Source organism: Mesoplodon bidens (genome assembly GCF_964165515.1).
Source record: "Mesoplodon bidens genome assembly, chromosome: 1".
Taxonomy (NCBI): Eukaryota; Metazoa; Chordata; class Mammalia; order Artiodactyla; family Ziphiidae; genus Mesoplodon; species Mesoplodon bidens.
In genome coordinates this window covers 53454796-53473198 of record NC_138176.1, presented here as the reverse complement: position 1 = coordinate 53473198, position 18403 = coordinate 53454796, and the positions used below count along the sequence as shown (strand labels likewise).

General features: G+C 35.9%; 1 protein-coding gene across 7 annotated transcripts in view; it reads left to right on the top strand.

The window, feature by feature from the left end:
• Positions 1–18403, top strand: part of CCSER2 (coiled-coil serine rich protein 2) — a 147977-nt gene that overhangs the window by 72862 nt on the left and 56712 nt on the right. For 6 of the 7 annotated variants that reach the window (XM_081236817.1, XM_081236814.1, XM_081236815.1 and 3 more), the window contains 2 exons: positions 1782–1944; positions 14641–14836. In XM_081236817.1, the coding sequence (XP_081092943.1) occupies positions 1782–1944; positions 14641–14836 (359 nt within the window). Of the gene's footprint in view, positions 1–948; positions 1078–1781; positions 1945–14640; positions 14837–18403 lie in introns of those variants that run through there. The other variant, XM_081236820.1, reaches the window with a different exon arrangement.

The following is an 18403-nucleotide window of genomic DNA, read 5'->3' as shown; positions in this document are numbered from 1 at the left end:
AGGAAATATGAATTCAGATTTAAAAGTAGGTATAGATTATCCCTCAGCTATACACAATTCCTTAACCTGAAGTAACATTTTAACGCCATGTAGAAATACTTAAGGAACTTAACTGAGTCTATGAGTATAATGTGAATGTCAACTAAAAGCATTTTTAAGCCTTCTTAGGATTATTGTTCAATTTATTTTTCTTTTGCCGTCTTATATTCTCCTCCTTACTTTTGAGGCATAATGATCACCATGCCTTTATTTACATAACAGTCCGGTTTTCTTTATTGAACTTTAAAAAAATATGTATATCTTAATTTATCCCAGTAAGATGATGAGAAATTGTTAGAAATAATTTCAAATGTAAGTCTTCTTTTAAAAATTTTTCTTAAAAAAAATTTTTTTAACTATAAAACCTATTGTTTTCTTCCCCAAATTGATTTCTCTAATGGAAATTTTCTAATAAATAAAATTGCAATGTCTTTTATAACCTTATTTAAATTGTTACTCATATACAAGTAATGTGTTCACAGTGAGTTCAGTGTATATTAGAATTGAACATATACACTTTAACTATATCAGCCTTTTTTTTGGAGTGGGGAAGTTTGTTTTTATCTGGTATACTGTAATTAAACACTTGCCATGTATCAAATTCAGACTTAGGTTAAGTTAAAAAAATCATTTAAATAGTGAGTTTTGTTTTTTTTTTTTTAAATTGGGGAGGATTATGTTGATTTCTAAAGCTTTCTTATCACAAGGGATTCTGAACATGCAGGATTTGAACTTTCTCATTTAATAATTCTCAGACTAGAGAAACCTTTCCTGTTCCTGCCTTGGGTTAGTGTTTAGTTGTATTTTTAGTAACAGTCTTAACTCAGAGGCTATGTAAGCACTGAGTGAAGATGGAGTCACAGGGTAAACTGGGCTTGCTTCCCACAGGGAGGGCTGGGAGTTGAGCAGGAAGGAAGGCCTGTTTGTCAGTGCCTTGTATGCAACTATGTCTGAGTAGGCAGCAAGCGACACAATGTCTCCCTCGTACAAAGTAACTCTCTTAGTGAGTGCTCAGATATGTGAGGAAAAAGTGTTTGGGTAAGTGAAGGAGAAGCTTGGGGTGTTTCAAAGAAATTCTTTTCATGTTTTTGTGGCATTTGGATTTCAGGGAGTGTACTGTTTGTTGCTGCAAAGTGCTGGCTTTGTTTTCAGTGGCATTTTAGAATTTTTGAACAAGCTCCAGTGTCGGCAGATTGGAGCGTTTTACTTTCTAAAACTGTGAGCTTAATTTAAAAAATATGATTTGTTTATGATGAAGAGTTAATTTGTGCTTCTTGAAATCAGTGAAAATTAATTGTGGCATTCATTTTTAGGAATGAGTTCTCTACCAGACTTAAAATCTTCTACTTTTTCTTGTCATTTTCATTCTGAAGTCAGAACCAACTACTGATAATGATGAAAACCACTTAAAACTGACTACTGGTGTTTAAAATGTATAATGTTGATTTCAAGGATAATTTGCCTGTTTTAAGACAGTGGGACTGTTGTTACTTAAGTGACTGTGATAATGAAAGTTCTATAATTTACTTCAGTTTGAATAATATAAAGTTTGGTTTTCACTGAAAGAAGTAGTCATTTTTCTTCTGAAAATCTTGATTTCGTGGTTAGCTAACATAAATGGCTGGTATTTTTAGAATATTACTTTTATATTTTCAGCAGCATTTAATTATTGAGCTATAAGTAGTTAGCTTTTATAGAGTGTGTGTACATGTTTCTAGTGTTTCGCTTTTGAATTTGTCTAGTGGAGTGTGACAATATGAACCGCTTTGACCGATCAGACAGAAATGTTCGGCAGTCTCAAGAAGGATTTTGGAAAAGGCCACCCCAGAGGTGGAGTGGACAGGAACATTACCACCTTAGCCATCCTGACCACTATCATCACTATGGAAAAAGTGACTTGAGCAGGTGAGTCTAATTTCAATTTTATTTTCCATCTTATTAGTTTTGAATCATATTTCCCCCCACCCTTAAAACTGTTTTTCGTCTTTGTTTTTAGAGGCACCAAAAAACATTTCAAGTTATATGTGGTACTAATTGGAATAATATGTCTGATTCTTTTCTTTTGGCTCAAAACTTTTTTCATTAGCTTTGTCGTGAATATAAATATTTATTTCTGCTGGTTGAACTTTAAATTTTTGTGTGATTTTCTAGTTCTTATTTGGGAATGATCAGAGATGTTGACTTTGTTGAAGTTTATGATGTTTAAGATATTAATGTGTAAAATTAGTGCCAAGTGATTTGTCTTCTTTTACTTATATAATAAATTGAAATTTTAAAATTCCTCAAGTACTATACTAGAATTCTTTTTCTTTTTGAAGTGTAGCATAGTCTTTAATTTGGTCAGACCTTATGTATAGTGTTGTTGTGTAGTCATTCAAACCTGGGATCAAACCCTGGCCTGGTACAACTTAGTTTTGTGAGCTTAGATAATTTTTTAACCCCTCTCTACTTTAGTTTACCATCTGTTAAACATACTTAATAATACCTTTCTCTCAGTGTTCAAGGATCAGGGATAAAAGTACCTGGAACAGTGTGTGACTTACTAGCACCCGATGGCAGTTATTAAGTTGTTTCCTTTTTACTCTGTCATCTCATTCTCCTAGGGATTTGAGGTCCTTTTGGAGCACATTTATGATACAAATAATAAAATTGGGATAAAGACATAGTGGAAGGGGGGAAACTTAAGGCACTGTATAGTTCTTGAAGTAAGAAAAAAATGAAGATTCCTTGCAGCAAAAGCAAAGAACAAAACTTGATCCATTACAAGATTTATAATATACATAAGATAAAGGGTATGTTTCTCAATTAATTTGCTTTTTTTTTTTTTTCTTTTTTTTTTTTCTTTTTGCGGTATGTGGGCCTCTCACTGTTGTGGCCTCTCCCGTTGCGGAGCACAGGCTCCGGATGCGCAGGCCCAGCGGCCATGGCTCACGGGCCTAGCCGCTCCGCGGCATATGGGATCCTCCCAGACCGGGGCACGAACCCGTATCCCCTGTATCGGCAGGCGGACTCTCAACCACTGCGCCACCAGGGAGGCCCAATTAATTTGCTTTTATGAGATAGAAACCTGAAAGCAGTTGCTTTGCATGAGTTCTTATAAGGAGAATACTTTGTGATATAGTGGACAGGTCTCAGACAGCTTCCCAAAGTAGAAATAATGATAAATTCCTTAAGTCTGTTTTTTCTTTATTTTCTTCAATCTATGCTACAAAAAAATCTAAGTGAGAAAAGGCAGTTGTACAGTGGATCATGAAACAGTGAGGTCCAACTAAAGATCCTTCTGTTGGTAAAATTTGATGCCAGGATAAAATTTAGAAGATCTAGAAGAATGTATGGAGTACATACCCTTCCAGGCATTATTTTGGCTGTTCTGTTTCTCGTATCTGGGCTTTTGATAAGGAATGGACATCAGAGAGTTGGTATTATCAGGCAGGAATCTGATGTAAAGATAGTCTTCATTGCTAATAATGAAGTTGATGCCTCCTTCATCTTTGATGGTTGGTTTATAAGAAGGTAAATTTAAGGCCAACTTATGAAAATTTAGAAGCCTACCTAAAATATGAACCTTTGCTTATAAGACAAGATTTATTCAACCATTTGAGAAGTATTTTTTGAGAACCTGTATGTTGAGCTCTGTGCTAAATTCTCAAGCTGGAATGAATTTGCAGATGGTGTGAGAGGTGAAAGCTGTAGATTGGTAGTGGCTTCTCAGAGTATTGTTTTGAGGAGGTTAAAAAGAATTATGCAGTGTGTGAGGTCAGTTGGAATCGTTGCAATTATCAGGTAGGTAGAAGACTCTTGTGCCTTTTCCATCCCATACAAATATGAGTAATAAATACTTCCTGCTGCCAGGGTGTTTAGTGTATGGGAGAGACAGGTATGCAGATAGTTATAATGCAGTATTAGTACAGTGTAATGATGAGAGGTGCCTCAAAGTGTTGTATGCAGGACTCCAGGAGCATACAGGTTTTTGTCTAGGATAGTGATGCATAAAGAAAGTTACTGTTGAACTGATAACTATGACTGTAGCAATTGCAGAGGATCAATTTCTGTAGAAGGATGAGTATTCAGATGGAAAAAATAGCATGTGCAAAAAACCATGTATGAAACAGTATGACATTTTCAGAGAACTGCTCTTAGGTTCCTAGCTGAATTGGTAGTTCACTTGAAGGAATGAATAAATGTGATCTCTAACTGTAGATAGCAAAATTACCTATGCATTTTAAGATAAAGGGTGGCAAATTTCAGCTTAGTGAGACTATTAATCAGAATATCCAAAATGGAATGAATTACCTGGAGATAGCAGTCTCTGCCCCTGGGAATGATCAAGAGATCAATGAGACTGATTATTTATCTGTCAGAAAAGTTAAGCAACATTTTTCAAAAACTGTATTCCTGGATTTCAATAGGTGTAGAAAAGGGAGACTCTGATCAGATGAGTATAGGAAGAACAAGTTAATCGAAGTTAATTTTTTTTTTAAATAGTAGACTCTGCAGTGCCTTTAATATATAATTATAGTACTGTGATGTTGCAAAAGGTGGTACAGGAAAATATGTAGCTATTTTCCAAAACATGAGGACAAATCCCTTCTACACAGTGTATTTTGAGGGACTAGTGGTTTGTGGATCATCCACACTTGTGAATCTCGATGAGGAGAGAGAAATGCACAGAACTCTTGGCGGTTGTTAATCTGACTCAGCGCAGAATTTTCCAACAAGTGAACTGACACATACTGGTTTGTTATGACTAGTTATAGGTTAACCAGTTTATGGATCCCCTCAGGCTTTTGGGTAGCTATGCGAGGTTTGGGACTTCTAGATTTCTCACAGCCAGTTATGGGGATGGGTGGTAGAGAGAGAACTCTCATCCAAGATAAGCCTTACTCCAGCAAACCTTAAAACTATTATTTTCTTTCTATAACTTGATTTTAAAAGATTTGGATGTACTAACCCCAGGGCCTTTTAATATTACATGTGTAAAAGTTCCTTTTCCCATTCTATGACTTCTTGAATGTTGCTGGTTCCCTTTCCTGTCTGTCCTTCAGTTCCCATCGTCATAATTAATTACAGGATTATGTCTTAATCTGTAACTCAGGGGACTGGTGGTTCAGAACCACTGATCTACTTTCTCTGTATTTTTGTCAGTACTGTTTCTCTTTTCACCTGGCCTATCCTTTTATTCCTCTTTTCTCCCCACACCTCCCCTTTTCCCTACACCCTCCATTAACCATATGTAATTCTCTCACATCTTAACAAACCCATATCCTTGACTTCTTCACCTACATTCTCCTGATTGTAACTTTTTCCTAAATGTACTAATTCCTCAGTAGCATTCTTATATGAAGGATTCTTATTTTCCAGGCACTCTAGTACTGTGCTGTTTAGGGGTGAGGTCTTTGTCTTCCCTCCTCACGGTTACTTCTAAATGAAGTGTTCTTAAGCCTCTTTCATTTGACACTTAGGGCATTTGGCTTTATCAACTCCTCCTTAATGGTCCCAATCCCTAGCTCACAAAAATCTTGGCCCTTGGTTCACTTTCCTTCTTCATTGTAAGCTTTGCTACAACTCTGAGTGTAGCCTCCAATGTTCATGTGCATGATTCATTTAACCTTCTGACTACCTAGTTCCTTAGGAGTCTCTTATAAAGATCTGTCATCTGAGACTAGAGATAGTTTTACCTTTTTCTTTTCAATCTGGATACTTTCCCTTTTTTTTCCCCCCTGCATAATTGGTTAGAATCTCCAGTACAAGTTAAGGAGTGATGAGAGCAGACATCTTTGTCTTCTTTCTGATAGTAGGAGCAAAGCATTTGGTCTTTCACTGTTAAGTATGACGTTAACTGTGGGTTTCATAGATACTCTTCATTAGGTTGAGGAAGTTCCCTTCTATTCCTATTTTGTTGAGTTTTTTTTAATCACGAACGGGTATTAGATTTTATCAAATGCTATTGCTGTGTCTGTTGAGATAATCATTTTTCCTTTCATTCTGTTCATGTGGTGTATGACTTTGATTTTCAGATGTTGAATCAACTCTGCATTTCTCGAATAAATCCCTCTTGGTCATGGATGGTATCCTTTTAGATGTTGCTAGATTCAAATTGCTAGTATTTTGTTGAAGATTTTTCTGTATACATTCATAACAAATACTGGTGTGTAGTTTTCTTGAGATGTCTTTGTGGTTTTGATATTATCACATAAATTGAATTGGGAAGTGTTTCATTTCTATTTTTGAGGGAGTTCGTGAAGGAGTTTTGTTAATTCTTCATTGAATGTTTTATAGAATTCACCATTGAGGTTATTTGGATCTGGGCTTTTCTTTGCAGTGAGTTTTTTTTGTTTTTTGGGTTTTTTTTGCGGTATGCGGGCCTCTCACTGTTGTGGCCTCTCCCGTTGCGGAGCACAGGTTCCGGACGCACAGGCTCAGTGGCCATGGCTCACGGGCCTAGCCGCTCTGCGGCATGTGGGATCTTCCCGGACTGGGGCACGAACCCGTGTCCCCTGCATCGGCAGGCGGACTCTCAACCACTGTGCCACCAGGGAAGCCCTGCAGTGAGTTTTTTGATTACTGGTTTAATCTCGTATATTCTGTGGATGTCTGTTTGGTTTTCTTAGTTTGTAGTGTTGCTCAAGTCTTCTGTTTCCTCGCTGACCTTCTTCCTAGTTGTTTTATCCATTAATGAGAAGGAGGTATTAAAGTCTCCAACTTAAGTATATCTTGTAGGGAAGGTCTGATAGCAAGAAATTCACTCAGTTTGTGTTTATCTGGGGATGTTTTAGTTTCTCTTTAATTTTAAAGGATAGTTTTGCTGGATATAGGATTCTTGGTTGATAGGCTTTCTTTTAACGTTTTTGATCCCTATGCTTTCTGATGAAAAATCAGCTTTTAATCTTATTGAGCATGTCTTCTACATAATAAATCACTTTTTTCTTGCAGTGTCAGGATTCACTTTTTCTTTGGCTTTTGACAGTTTAACTATGATGTGTCTCTCTTTTGGTTTATCACATTTTGGAGTTTGTTGAGCTAATGATTAGAAAGCGATTTCCGTAAATGCCTTGCACCAATAAGTTTCCCAGCCTTTTGCCAAGGGGCTCTGTGTGTGTGTGTGTTCAGGGGTGCCTTCAGCAAACTGATAAGCAGATTGCAGCACTTCCTTAGCTTCATTTCCTGCTTGCTCAGAGGCTCAAGGTTAGCAAAAGGTGAGGTAAGATTAAGACCTTCTCAGGTATTTCCTTGGCTTTCACATGTGTATGGCCTTCTCTATGCCCAGGAATATGTTGGAGCTTTCCAAAGCCTCCTGTGTACACCTCATTCCTCAGGTTTTCCTTTTAAGTTTTTTGGTCACCTTCTTGTTTGTTCCAAGTGGTATTGCCATCATAGGCAGCAGAGATTTTAAACAATTGCCACTGATTTTTTTTTTTTTAAACAAACGTACTAGAGATAAGGCTATTCCTGCTGAGGGAGCTCTGATGAGGCCAAATAAAACAACTGCTGAGAATGGGCCTTTTCTGGTGAGGTGCCATTTAGGTCAAATAGTAACAATTCTCTAGAAATGGTGCTTTTTGGAGAGTTCCAGTCCCAGTTTACCTCCCATCCCACGCCCTAGAGACTGCTGAATTTCACAGCTATTGTACTTGTAAAGCTTTTGTTTTTCAAGCCAACACAGAGCTAGGAAGATAGGCAGGGAAATAGAATAAATTAAAATGTCACAGAGTTTGTTCTTCTCCTGAGATTAAGCTGGTTTTTTTCAGTAAGTGCTCTTCAGTTGTTGCAAGCGATTCCAGAGCTCTGAAAAAGTTGATTTTGACAAATTTGCCAGTATTCTCAGAGCTTTTATGGAGGAGTGGATTTTTGAGATCTTTTATTCTGCCATTCTGTAAGTACTTCCTTCTTTTCCTTTTGTCATGGATTTTTTTTAATTGCCTTATTTTTTAGAGCAGTTTTAGGTTTACAGAAATTTTGAGCAGAAAGTACAGGGAGTTCTCATATATTCCCTCACCTCTTATGCACAGTTTCTCTATTATTAACATCTTGCATTAGTGTGGAATATTTGTTACAATTAATGAGTCAGTGTTGATACATTATTATTAACTAAAATTCATAGTTTATATTAGGTTTCATTTTAAATACCTTGAACCAATAAGTTGTGTGTACATTCTATGGACTTTGACAAATGCATAATGATGTATATCTACCATTACTGTATCATACAGAATAATTCTACTGCCCTTGAAATCCCAGATCCTCCATCTATTCATCCCTTTCTTCTCCTCCCTATCCCTACCCCCTGGCAACACTCCTGACAAACACTGATCTTTTTACTGTCTCCATAGCTTTGCCTTTTAAACAGAATGCCATATAGTTGGAAACAGAATGTAGCCTTTTCAGATTGGCTGTTTTTAGCAATACGTGTTTTAGGTTCCTCTGTGTCTTTCCATGGGTTTGTATCACTAAAGAACAGTGATTTCTTTTTACCACTAAATAAAAGTCCATTGTATGGATGAACTACAGTTTGTTTATCCATTCACCTACTGAAGGACTTCTTGATTACTTCCAGATTTGGCAATTATGAATAAAGCTGCTCTAAACACTTATGTGGGTAAGTTTTCAACTCATTTTGGTAAATACCAAGAAGCACGATTGCAGGGTCATATAGTAAGGGTATGTTTAGTTTGGTAAGAAACTGCCGTGGCTGTACATTTTGCATTTCCTCCAGCAATGAGTGAGGGCTCCTGTTGATACACATCTTTGTCAGCATTTGGTGTTGTGTTGTGGATTTTAACTGTTCTAATAGGTGTGTAGTGACATCTCATTGTTGTTTTAATTTGCAGTTCTCTAATCATATGATGTTCAGCATTTTTTCGTATACTTATTTGCCATCTGTGTATCTTCTTAGTGACATGTCTGTTTAGATCTTTTGCTCATTTTTAAATTGGGTTATCTGTTTTCTTGTTGAATTTTAAGAGTTCTTTATATATTTTAGATACCAGTCCTTTATCAGATACATATTTTACAAATATTTTCTCCAGCCTGTGGTTTGCCTTTTCATTCTCCTAATGATGTTTTTCACAGAGCAGACGTTTTTAATTTTATGCAGTACAGCTAGTCAATCTTTTCTTTCATGTATAGTACTTTTTGTGTCATATCTAAAAACTTATTGCCAAGGTCACCTGGATTTTCTTCGTTGTTATTTTTTAGTTTTACGTTTTACATGTAGGTCTTTGATCCATGTTTAGTTAATTTTTGTGGAAGGTGTGAATGTCTAATTGTTCTAGTACTATTTATTGAAAAGACTGTCTCTCCTTTGAATTGCCATTGCTCCTTTACCATACATATGTATGGGTGTATTTTGGACCCTCTATTCTGTTCCACTGATCTGTTTTTTTGTACCACAGTCTTGATTACTGTCACTTGACAGAGTAAATCTGTAAGTCAGATAGTGTCAGTATTCTGACTTTCTTCTTCTTCAGTATTGTATTGGTTATTCTGGGTCTTTTGCCTTTTCTTATAAACTTTAGAATTATTTTGTTGCTACCCACAAAATAACTTGCTGGGATTTTAATTGAGGTTATGTTGAATCTAGCATTAAAAAAATGTAACCAAGAAGTTAAAAATACATATGTTTAACTTTTAATATACAATTTTTATTAATGGTGAGAAAAGAAACAAAGGTTTTGTGAAGTCAAACTGACTCAGAATAGGAAATAAATAAGGAAGAAAAATCTCAATCTCTCTCTGTCTCTCTCTCTCTCATACACACATACACACACACACACACAATCTCCATTCACCAGTCTAACCTATGAATCACAAATCTTAAGATTTGCACAAAAATCACACGTCTTAGTAATCAAGAAGCTCTGATAGTAGTGGTGAAGAGTATAAATATACGGATAGAGACATATAATTTGGGGAGATTACTTTAAAACTGCAATAAGTGATTATTAGGTGTGTGGGTTGAATATCAGGTGCTGCTACTGTATATGGATTAAGTTTGAATTGGTTTTAAAAAAGCTTATTTCTTAAAAATTCCTTTTTGTAGTTATTCTGATTGTGTTGTTTTTCTTGTTGATTTTATTGGCTGTACTTAACGGAACAATGTTAAATAATATTAATGATAGTGGGCATTTCATTCTTATGCTTCTGTAACCACTGAAATAATTTTTGCCTTCATCCATACTTGTATTTGTTCAATTCTTCATATCCACTAGCCGTCTTGGCCTATGATTGGCCACATAGGTTCTGCCTTTGCAAACACGCTGCCAACCTTCCAGTGTTTTGCCCAAAGCAGCTTGGAGTCTTTTGTTGCTTTCATGATCTAATTTCCCTACTAGAAGTCCATGATTGTTAAAATTTGTACAAAAGTACAAATTTATGACTGTTAACCTAACATGAGGTATTTTTCCAGTAATTCCTCTTTTTTTTTTTAACATCTTTATTGGAGTAAAATTGCTTTACAGTGGTGTGTTTGTTTCTGCTTTATAACAGAGTGAATCAGCTATACATATACATATATCCCCATATCCCCTCCCTCTTGTGTCTCCCTCCCACCCCTCTAGGTGGTCACAAAGCACTGAGCTGATCTCCCTGTGCTATGCGGCTGCTTCCCACTAGCTATATCTGTTTTATATTTGATAGAATGTATAAGTCCATGCCACTCTCACTTCGTCCCAGCTTACCCTTCCCCCTCCCCGTGTCCTCAAGTCCATTCTCTATGGCTGCATCTTTATTCCTGTCCTGCCCCCAGGTTCTTCAGAACCTTTTTTTTTTTTTTAAGATTCCATATGTATGTGTTAGCGTACGGTATTTGTTTTTCTCTTTCTGACTTACGTCACTCTGTATGACAGACTCTGGGCCCATCCACCTCACTACAAATAACTCAATTTCATTTCTTTTTATGGCTGAGTAGTATTCCATTGTATATATGTGCCACATCTTCTTTATCCATTCATCTGTCGATGGACACTTAGGTTGCTTCCCTCTCCTGGCTATTGTAAATAGTGCTGCAATGAACATTGTGGTACATGACTCTTTTTGAATTATGGTTTTCTCAGGGTATATGCCCAGTAGTGGGATTGCTGGGTCATATGGTAGTTCTATTTTTAGTTTTTTAAGGAACCTCCATCCAGTAATTCCTCTTTTGTCTCATGTTTTTACCTCTCATTCTGTTTCAAAGGTTCAGGTTTTCCTATGTGAACTGCTTCATCTTCTCAGAATGTGAAATTTCAAAATCTTTATTATCTTTCATTATCTTATTTTGTTTCTTCTCCTGTTTTAACAGTGTCCTTTTATTTTCTGAAAATAATTTCCGTTATGTATTTGCTTTCTGTTTCGTTTTTGTCTTCTTCTGCCTCTGAGCCTTCTCAATTATATTCATGTTTTCCAGCAACCTTAAAATGGCCCTCATTGAGGTGTTATGTTATTTCCAGCTTATTGTCATATGGTTTAGCAACAAATACACACATAGATATAAAGCATTGTGTCAACATTTATCAATTGGGGAATCTAGGTGAAGGGTATATGGCATTATAGTATTCTTTTGACATTTATGTTAGAAAAAATTTTCAATATAGGGAAGTTAGAAATTATTGATAATAATAATTCATAGTAATAGGTTTTTATTTAACAATTATTGTAAGTCAAGCACCATTCCAAGCATTCTAACATATATTATTACCTCATTTAATCCTTATACCAACCTAATGAGATAAATACTGTTATCGCCATTTTACAGCTCAGGAAAATGAAGCATAGATAAAGTGACTTGCCCTGTGTGTTATATAGCTAGTGAGTGACAGAGCTGAGTTTTGAACTCAGATAATCTGTGCATTAATTGAATAATATAAAAATGAATAAGTCCCTGTTTTCAGGTTATCATCAAGCTAGAGGTGATATTTATGCAGATTTCTTTCACTTATGCTGTGAAAGAAGTTAAGCGTCGTAAAACAGTTTTAGCTAGTTAAGGGGCATCAGGACTAGGAGAAGATGTAAGTTTAGTTTTGGGTCTCACGGTGGAAGTACTTGAAATGCAGCCTAAGGCATATGAACTTTATTTGGTAGGCACTGGACAACACTGAGAACTAAAGAAACTATGGCCCGAAGATATTAAGTATTTTTAATAGCTAGTTACTGTCAGCCAAGATATAAACTTCAGCCCTAAGCCAGAGCTGTCTCTTTTATACTATTGTGGCTTTTCTAGATGCCAGTTCTTTGTCCCCATATTCAGTTAGTGATCAAGACCTGTTGACACTTCCTTTGAAATGTTTTTAATTCGTTAGTCCCTTGCATGTGGTTCATATTTATGCCTAAACCTAATATAAGCCATTATTGTATTCCTGATTCTCATGCTGTAGACTACAGACCAGTTTTCTTCAGTCTCTTCCCTCTCTGCTTTTTCTCTTACTTACCTGGTAAAATAAAAAGTAATTTTAATTTGATTATTATCTGGAACTTTTTTAACATGACTGCTTACAGATTATAATTTTAAAGTAGTGCTTTTTCATGTCACAGCTAAAGAATTTTAGAATCTCAGAGACGGAAGCTTAAAAAGAAAAACCAACCTAGTGGTTAAAATTCATACTTGTTACTCATTCAATAAAAACAACAACAAAAATAAAGAAACAAAAAGTCATTCCTGACAGAAAAAAGAAGACACAGTCTGTGTCTTCATGGAGTTTGTCATTTGGCATGGATTACAAATGAATGCAATGTATTGCGGCAAGTACTGTGATGGGGTCCAGCAGAAGGCTCTGTAAGGACACCTGTGGAAGTACCAAGTGCTGTTTCAGGGGATTAAGGAAACTTTCCCTGAGGAAGAGCTAACTAATTTAAATTGAAGAGGAGTTTTCATTCTCCAGATCAAGTGTGCAGTGGAGGGCAGAATGGGTAGATTGGCCAAGAGTACAGAGAGGTTGAGGACATGGGTTTGGAGATGAGGGTGATTGTCATGTGCTTTGGCAGTCTCAGGTAATTGGCTATGGATTAATAAATCAGTCTGAGGGAGGCAGGTATATTGAGGGATGAAGTTGAAGAATAAATTGTATTTAGGCTGTCTGTAGTCTCATAAGCCATGTATAAGAGTCTCCTTGTCCCTGAAAAACATGCACTTTTGTGCCATTTATTTTCATTTTCTTTTTCTAGAAAACTTTACCTTTCATTTCAGTCCAACTCAAACCTCGCACTTTATAGTTCATCCCAGCTTCTTTCCTACCCAAGAAAATTTCCCAAAGTATGTCAACTTTTTCTCCAAAAACGTAACTCTTGTCTCTACTATTCATTTGCCAGGTGGTTCTATCTTTTTGTCTTACTATTTAAAAAAATTTTCATCACTCTGTGTATAGCTTCTCTATTCAGTTATGGATGGTAAATTCCTACTAATAATTGATCAGTACTTGAAATTTAATAATTCAACTATATTTTGAATCTGTAAAAATAAAACAATTAAATGTGAACAAATTCTTATCTATGGATCAGCAATTTAAAGGTTCTTAAAAAATCTCTTCTTTGGTTAAAAGAAAAATCAGGCCTGAAATCAAGTATGAGAAGTAGCTTCAGAGAAAAATAATCTTATGAAAACCAAGCTCATATTGAATATTTGAGAATTTAGAGATTTGGGAATATTTGTTAAAAGCTAGAAAATTTAATAGAAACTGTATTTCTACTTTTGAAATTTAATGCATCCATGAATTTAACTTTAATCCTAATATGTTAAAGTAGCCATTATATTGGAGAGAATACTTTTTCATTGTATTACTTTAAATATTGAGATTTCACACATATAACAAGTTATTGTCTTGGAAACCACCTGGAATTATGTGTAATGTGAATGCAGTAATTTTTAAATTGCTATAGCTATGACTTCCGGTTAAAACATTGTGTTTTTCACGTCCATAAAACACATTATCCCTAGTTGTGTTGTTTTCTTTTCCCCTCTTACTCAGCATGTATGTTTATTGCATGAAACTAAAGGGAAGCTTAAATGTTTTTAGAGTAGATGTTTTTTTAAGGTAGTTTAAGATTAGGAAATATGTGGTGTGTATAAGAGTTTTGTAAAACCTTGTTTAATCTTTATTGGAAAAGATGGTTTATCAACAATGTAAAAACAAAAGAATAACAGTGTATCTGTCTTAACTGTCTGCTGGCACTTTGAGGACATAGGAGTCCAGGGGTGTGTCCAAACTGGGAATTAATGAGGGTAGCATAGTTATGCAGCTAAAAAAGATGTGAAGTTTTAGAGGGTAATTAAAATTAGAAGCTAAAGATCAGACTATCAGTGCAGAAAAGTAAAATAAGTATAATTTTTTCCAGGCAAGGCCTTTCCTCAGAGGTTTTTGTTTCTACTCTAGTTCCTAAGGAATAAGATTTACTTAACCAATGTGTAAAATACACAAGAGGAGGGAGTGCAGATGATAACTGTGTTAATGACAACTAGGATTGATTGAACTTTTCAGTGGAAACAAATTCAATATCTGAAGTGAGTAAAAGTCAAAGGCTTTGTGATAATGATAAATGATTTATAATAATCACTGTAATAATTTTATAACCTTTCTTTCTGAAATTATATTGTATATCTTTTCCCTCCAACTTCTTCCCCTGCCTTTCCAGAGCCTCTCCCTATAGAGAATCTCCTTTGGGTCATTTTGAAAGCTATGGAGGGACCCCCTTTTTCCAGGCTCAGAAGATGTTTGTAGATGTACCAGAAAATACAGTGATACTGGATGAGATGACCCTCCGGCACATGGTTCAGGATTGCACCGCTGTAAAAACTCAGTTACTCAAACTGAAACGGCTGCTGCATCAGGTTAGTATGTAGTTAACATTTTCAGCTCTGATAGTTTGAATTGCAAAATGTATTGACTTTACTTTTTTTTTTAAAGTATAGTTGAATTTCTAATGTCTACTTAGATTTGTGGAGAAATAATGGTTTAAATAATACATAATAGGAACTTCTCTGAGAGGAAAAAAATGTGTGATTTTGCATGGTGGTCTCAATACAGTCCCCAGCATTTATGAGCTATGTGATATTTGGTAAACTCTCTGCTTGTTTCCTTGTTTTTATAGTACCTACATTGTAAGTTTGTTGAGAGAGTTAGAGTTAGTAGTTGTAAATTGAGTGATTTAATACCAGAAAGATAGTAGGTGTTCAGTCCTCAGTGGCTGCTACTATAATTTCAGCTAAGTGAGAAATAAGGAATAGCAATTTACATAATCATATAATTTCACTTTTATTTGAAACCTTCAGGTTTAATCATCCCCAGTCTTCTCATTTTTTTCGGAGAAAAGCTAGATGATGTGGTTGTCCAAAGACACATGGTGAGCTGATGGTAGAACCTGGCTTCTGATTCAGTAGCACTTTCTTTGTTTGAACAGAGCACATACAGACAAAGTCCAATGCAAAGCAGAAAGCTAAGGAATAAAATACTCATTTTAAATCGGGAATATATTTTGTTTAGTTTTAAATCTATATTTGTATTTTGTAGACTGGGCAAGTTTAACTTAAAATTATGGTTGAGAAAGAACAGTCTGGAATTTCTGCTCAGTTTACATTCTGAGTTACCTTCCTCAGGATTGTATATTCTAACTTCTTATGATCAGGGACCAAGTCTTAGAATTTCCGGTGGCCATCAAAACCATCTAGCAGCCATCAAGATAGATACTCAGTAAAGGCTATTTGAAGTGAACTGTGGCTCCTCTGTTAGTAACTACAATTAGTGTGAATATCCTGTTAGTCATGTAAGTTGTTTTATATTACTCGATTATGGATTCTCTGGACTATTCTCCATTCTTTTTTTTAAAAAAATTATTTATTTATTTATATTTTTGGCTGTGTTGGATCTTTGTTGCTGCGTGCGGGCTTTCTTTAGTTGCAGTGAGCGGGGGTAACTCTTCGTTTCGGTGCGCGGGCCTCATTGTGGTGGCTTCTATTGTCGCGGAGCATGGACTATAGGCGTGCGGGCTTCAGTAGTTGTGGCTTACAGGCTCTAGAGCGCAGGCTCAGTTGTTGTGGTGCATGGGCTTACTTGCTCCGCAGTATGTGGGATCCTCCTGGATCAGGGATCAAACCGTATCCCCTGCACCAACAGGTGGATTTTTAACCACTGTGCCACCAGGGAAGTCCCTATTCTTCTCCATTCAAAAAGGTAGATATTTAACTACCTTTTGAAAAGACACTTTTCTGTGCTAAGGCCGGGAGCAAGAAAGTGGAGGATCCTTTTCGGATCTGGGGTTCTTGGACTCCTCTAGAGGCAGAAAGAGATTCAGTGATTGAAACACCCAGACATAAAGCTTACAACTTAGTTTAACTGTAACTAGGATATAGATTCTCTTCATAGTGTTTCTCTTCTTGCTGATCCTGGGAGAAGATTTTCTGTCAGGAGCTTCAGAGACAAAGGAAAGAGAAGGTAGAAAAGATGGTAAATAGCTAAAATATGTTAAATATCTACTTGGAGTTAGTCGTTGTACTAGCTTTACCACATAGCCTCTTTTGTGTCTGGGTGTATTGCCCTGAAACATGATTGAATATCATCTAATTAAGACCAGGCAACCTCTAATAATGAGTAAAGTGGCATAATTCAGGAGAGAATAGGTGAATTGGTAACCAGCCATAGGTACCATAAAAATAGAAAACTGTTCTTTGAGACACTTTATGAAAAACAGTGAATATCTTAATGGCTCTTTTCTGTCATTATGGCCTCTGAAATTTTAGATAGTACACATTGATCAGATTGACTTTATCCTTTGTTTACGCAGTGAAAACAAATTATGAGAAGAAAATTGTCTTTTTAAGACATCTTTAAAGTTTCCCAAAATGCTAATAGAAGTTAAAGGCTGAATTAGGCCAATATTTTGTATAATTGCCTCTTTTTTTTGGCTGCATTGGGTCTTTGTTGCTGTGCATGGGCTTCCTCTAGTTGCGGTGAGTGGGGGCTACTCCTCGTGGCGGTGTGCGGGCTTCTCACTGCAGTGGCTTCTCTTTGTTGTGGGGCACAGGCTCTAGACGCATGGGCTTCAGTAGTTGTGGCTCGCGGGCTCCATAGCGCAGGCTCAGCAGCTGTGGCACATGGGCTTAGTTGCTCCGCAGCATGTGGGATCTTCCTGGGCCAGGACCTGAACCCATGTCCCCTGCATTGGCAGGTGGATTTTCAACCACTGCGCCACCAGGAAAGTCCAATTGCCTCCTAATGTTACTAAATTTTAATTTAGTAACATTAAAATGTAATGTTACTAAATTTTAAAAACTTCAGTGTAATACATATACATGGCTTAAAAAAATCACGTAGTATCAAGAGGCTTAATGAAAAAAAACAGTATTTCTGTCCCTCTTCCCACTTCAGTCAGCCTTTTCTGATCTGAACAGGTTACTGTCTGAAGCTTCTTTAGAACTATCATACAGGGACTTCTTTTGTCATATTCTGGGATTTTGACCGTTATTTCCTGGATAACATATCTTCTTTTTTCTTAGCTTACTCCCTTATTTAGCTGGAGTATATCCTTAATTTACTTCCTAAGAGAGGGCAAATGGGTGGTAAATTTTTTAAAATTCATCTGTCACTGAAAATCTCTTTTTATCTACTCTCACATTTAATTGATACTAATAGTTTGGCAGGGATGGAGTAGTTTGGCTGGGATAAAAGTGAGTTTTTCCTTAGAAATTTGAAGGCATTGCTTTTCTAAGATCCAGTTTAGCCACTGAGAAAAGTCTGCTACATTCTAATCCATTTTACATTTTGTTTTGTCTGTTTTTAATCTCTCTGGGAGATTTTTATTTATGGCATTCTGCAGTTTCACAGTGATATCCTGGGATTTTTTTGTTTGTTTGTTTTCCACTTAATGTATGGGTAATTAGTGAGCTTTTTGAAGATTCATATATTGTGAAATCTTCTTAAGTCATTTCTATGATTATTTTCTTTACCCTTTTTTCTGTTTCTTTCTGGAATTCTTGGTAGTCAAAACTAGAACTTACGAATTTTCAGGTTTTTTTCTTGCATATTTTCCTTTTCTTTGAGTTTGATTATGTTTCTGGTATATTTCCTCAACTTCATATTCCAGCTCCCTGTTTCTGTTGAATTATTTATCTTGGCAATTGTATTTCCAGTTTCCAAGAACTCTTTATTGTATACCTTTCCTTATTCATATCATTCAGTTCTTATTTTGTCAGTAAACTATATTAAGTATCTTGTTTCTGTTCTTTTTTGTTAAGATTTCTCAGGTTCCCTACATTATTATCTCTTTCTAAATGGTCATTTTGTTCTTTGTGTTTATTTTAGTTTCTCTTTCTTTTGGAATATTTCTTCAAATGTCTAATGATTCTTTGTTGTTTATTAATATTTAAGAGCGAGGGGGGAAAAAGTTGGTTCAGGACTCTTTA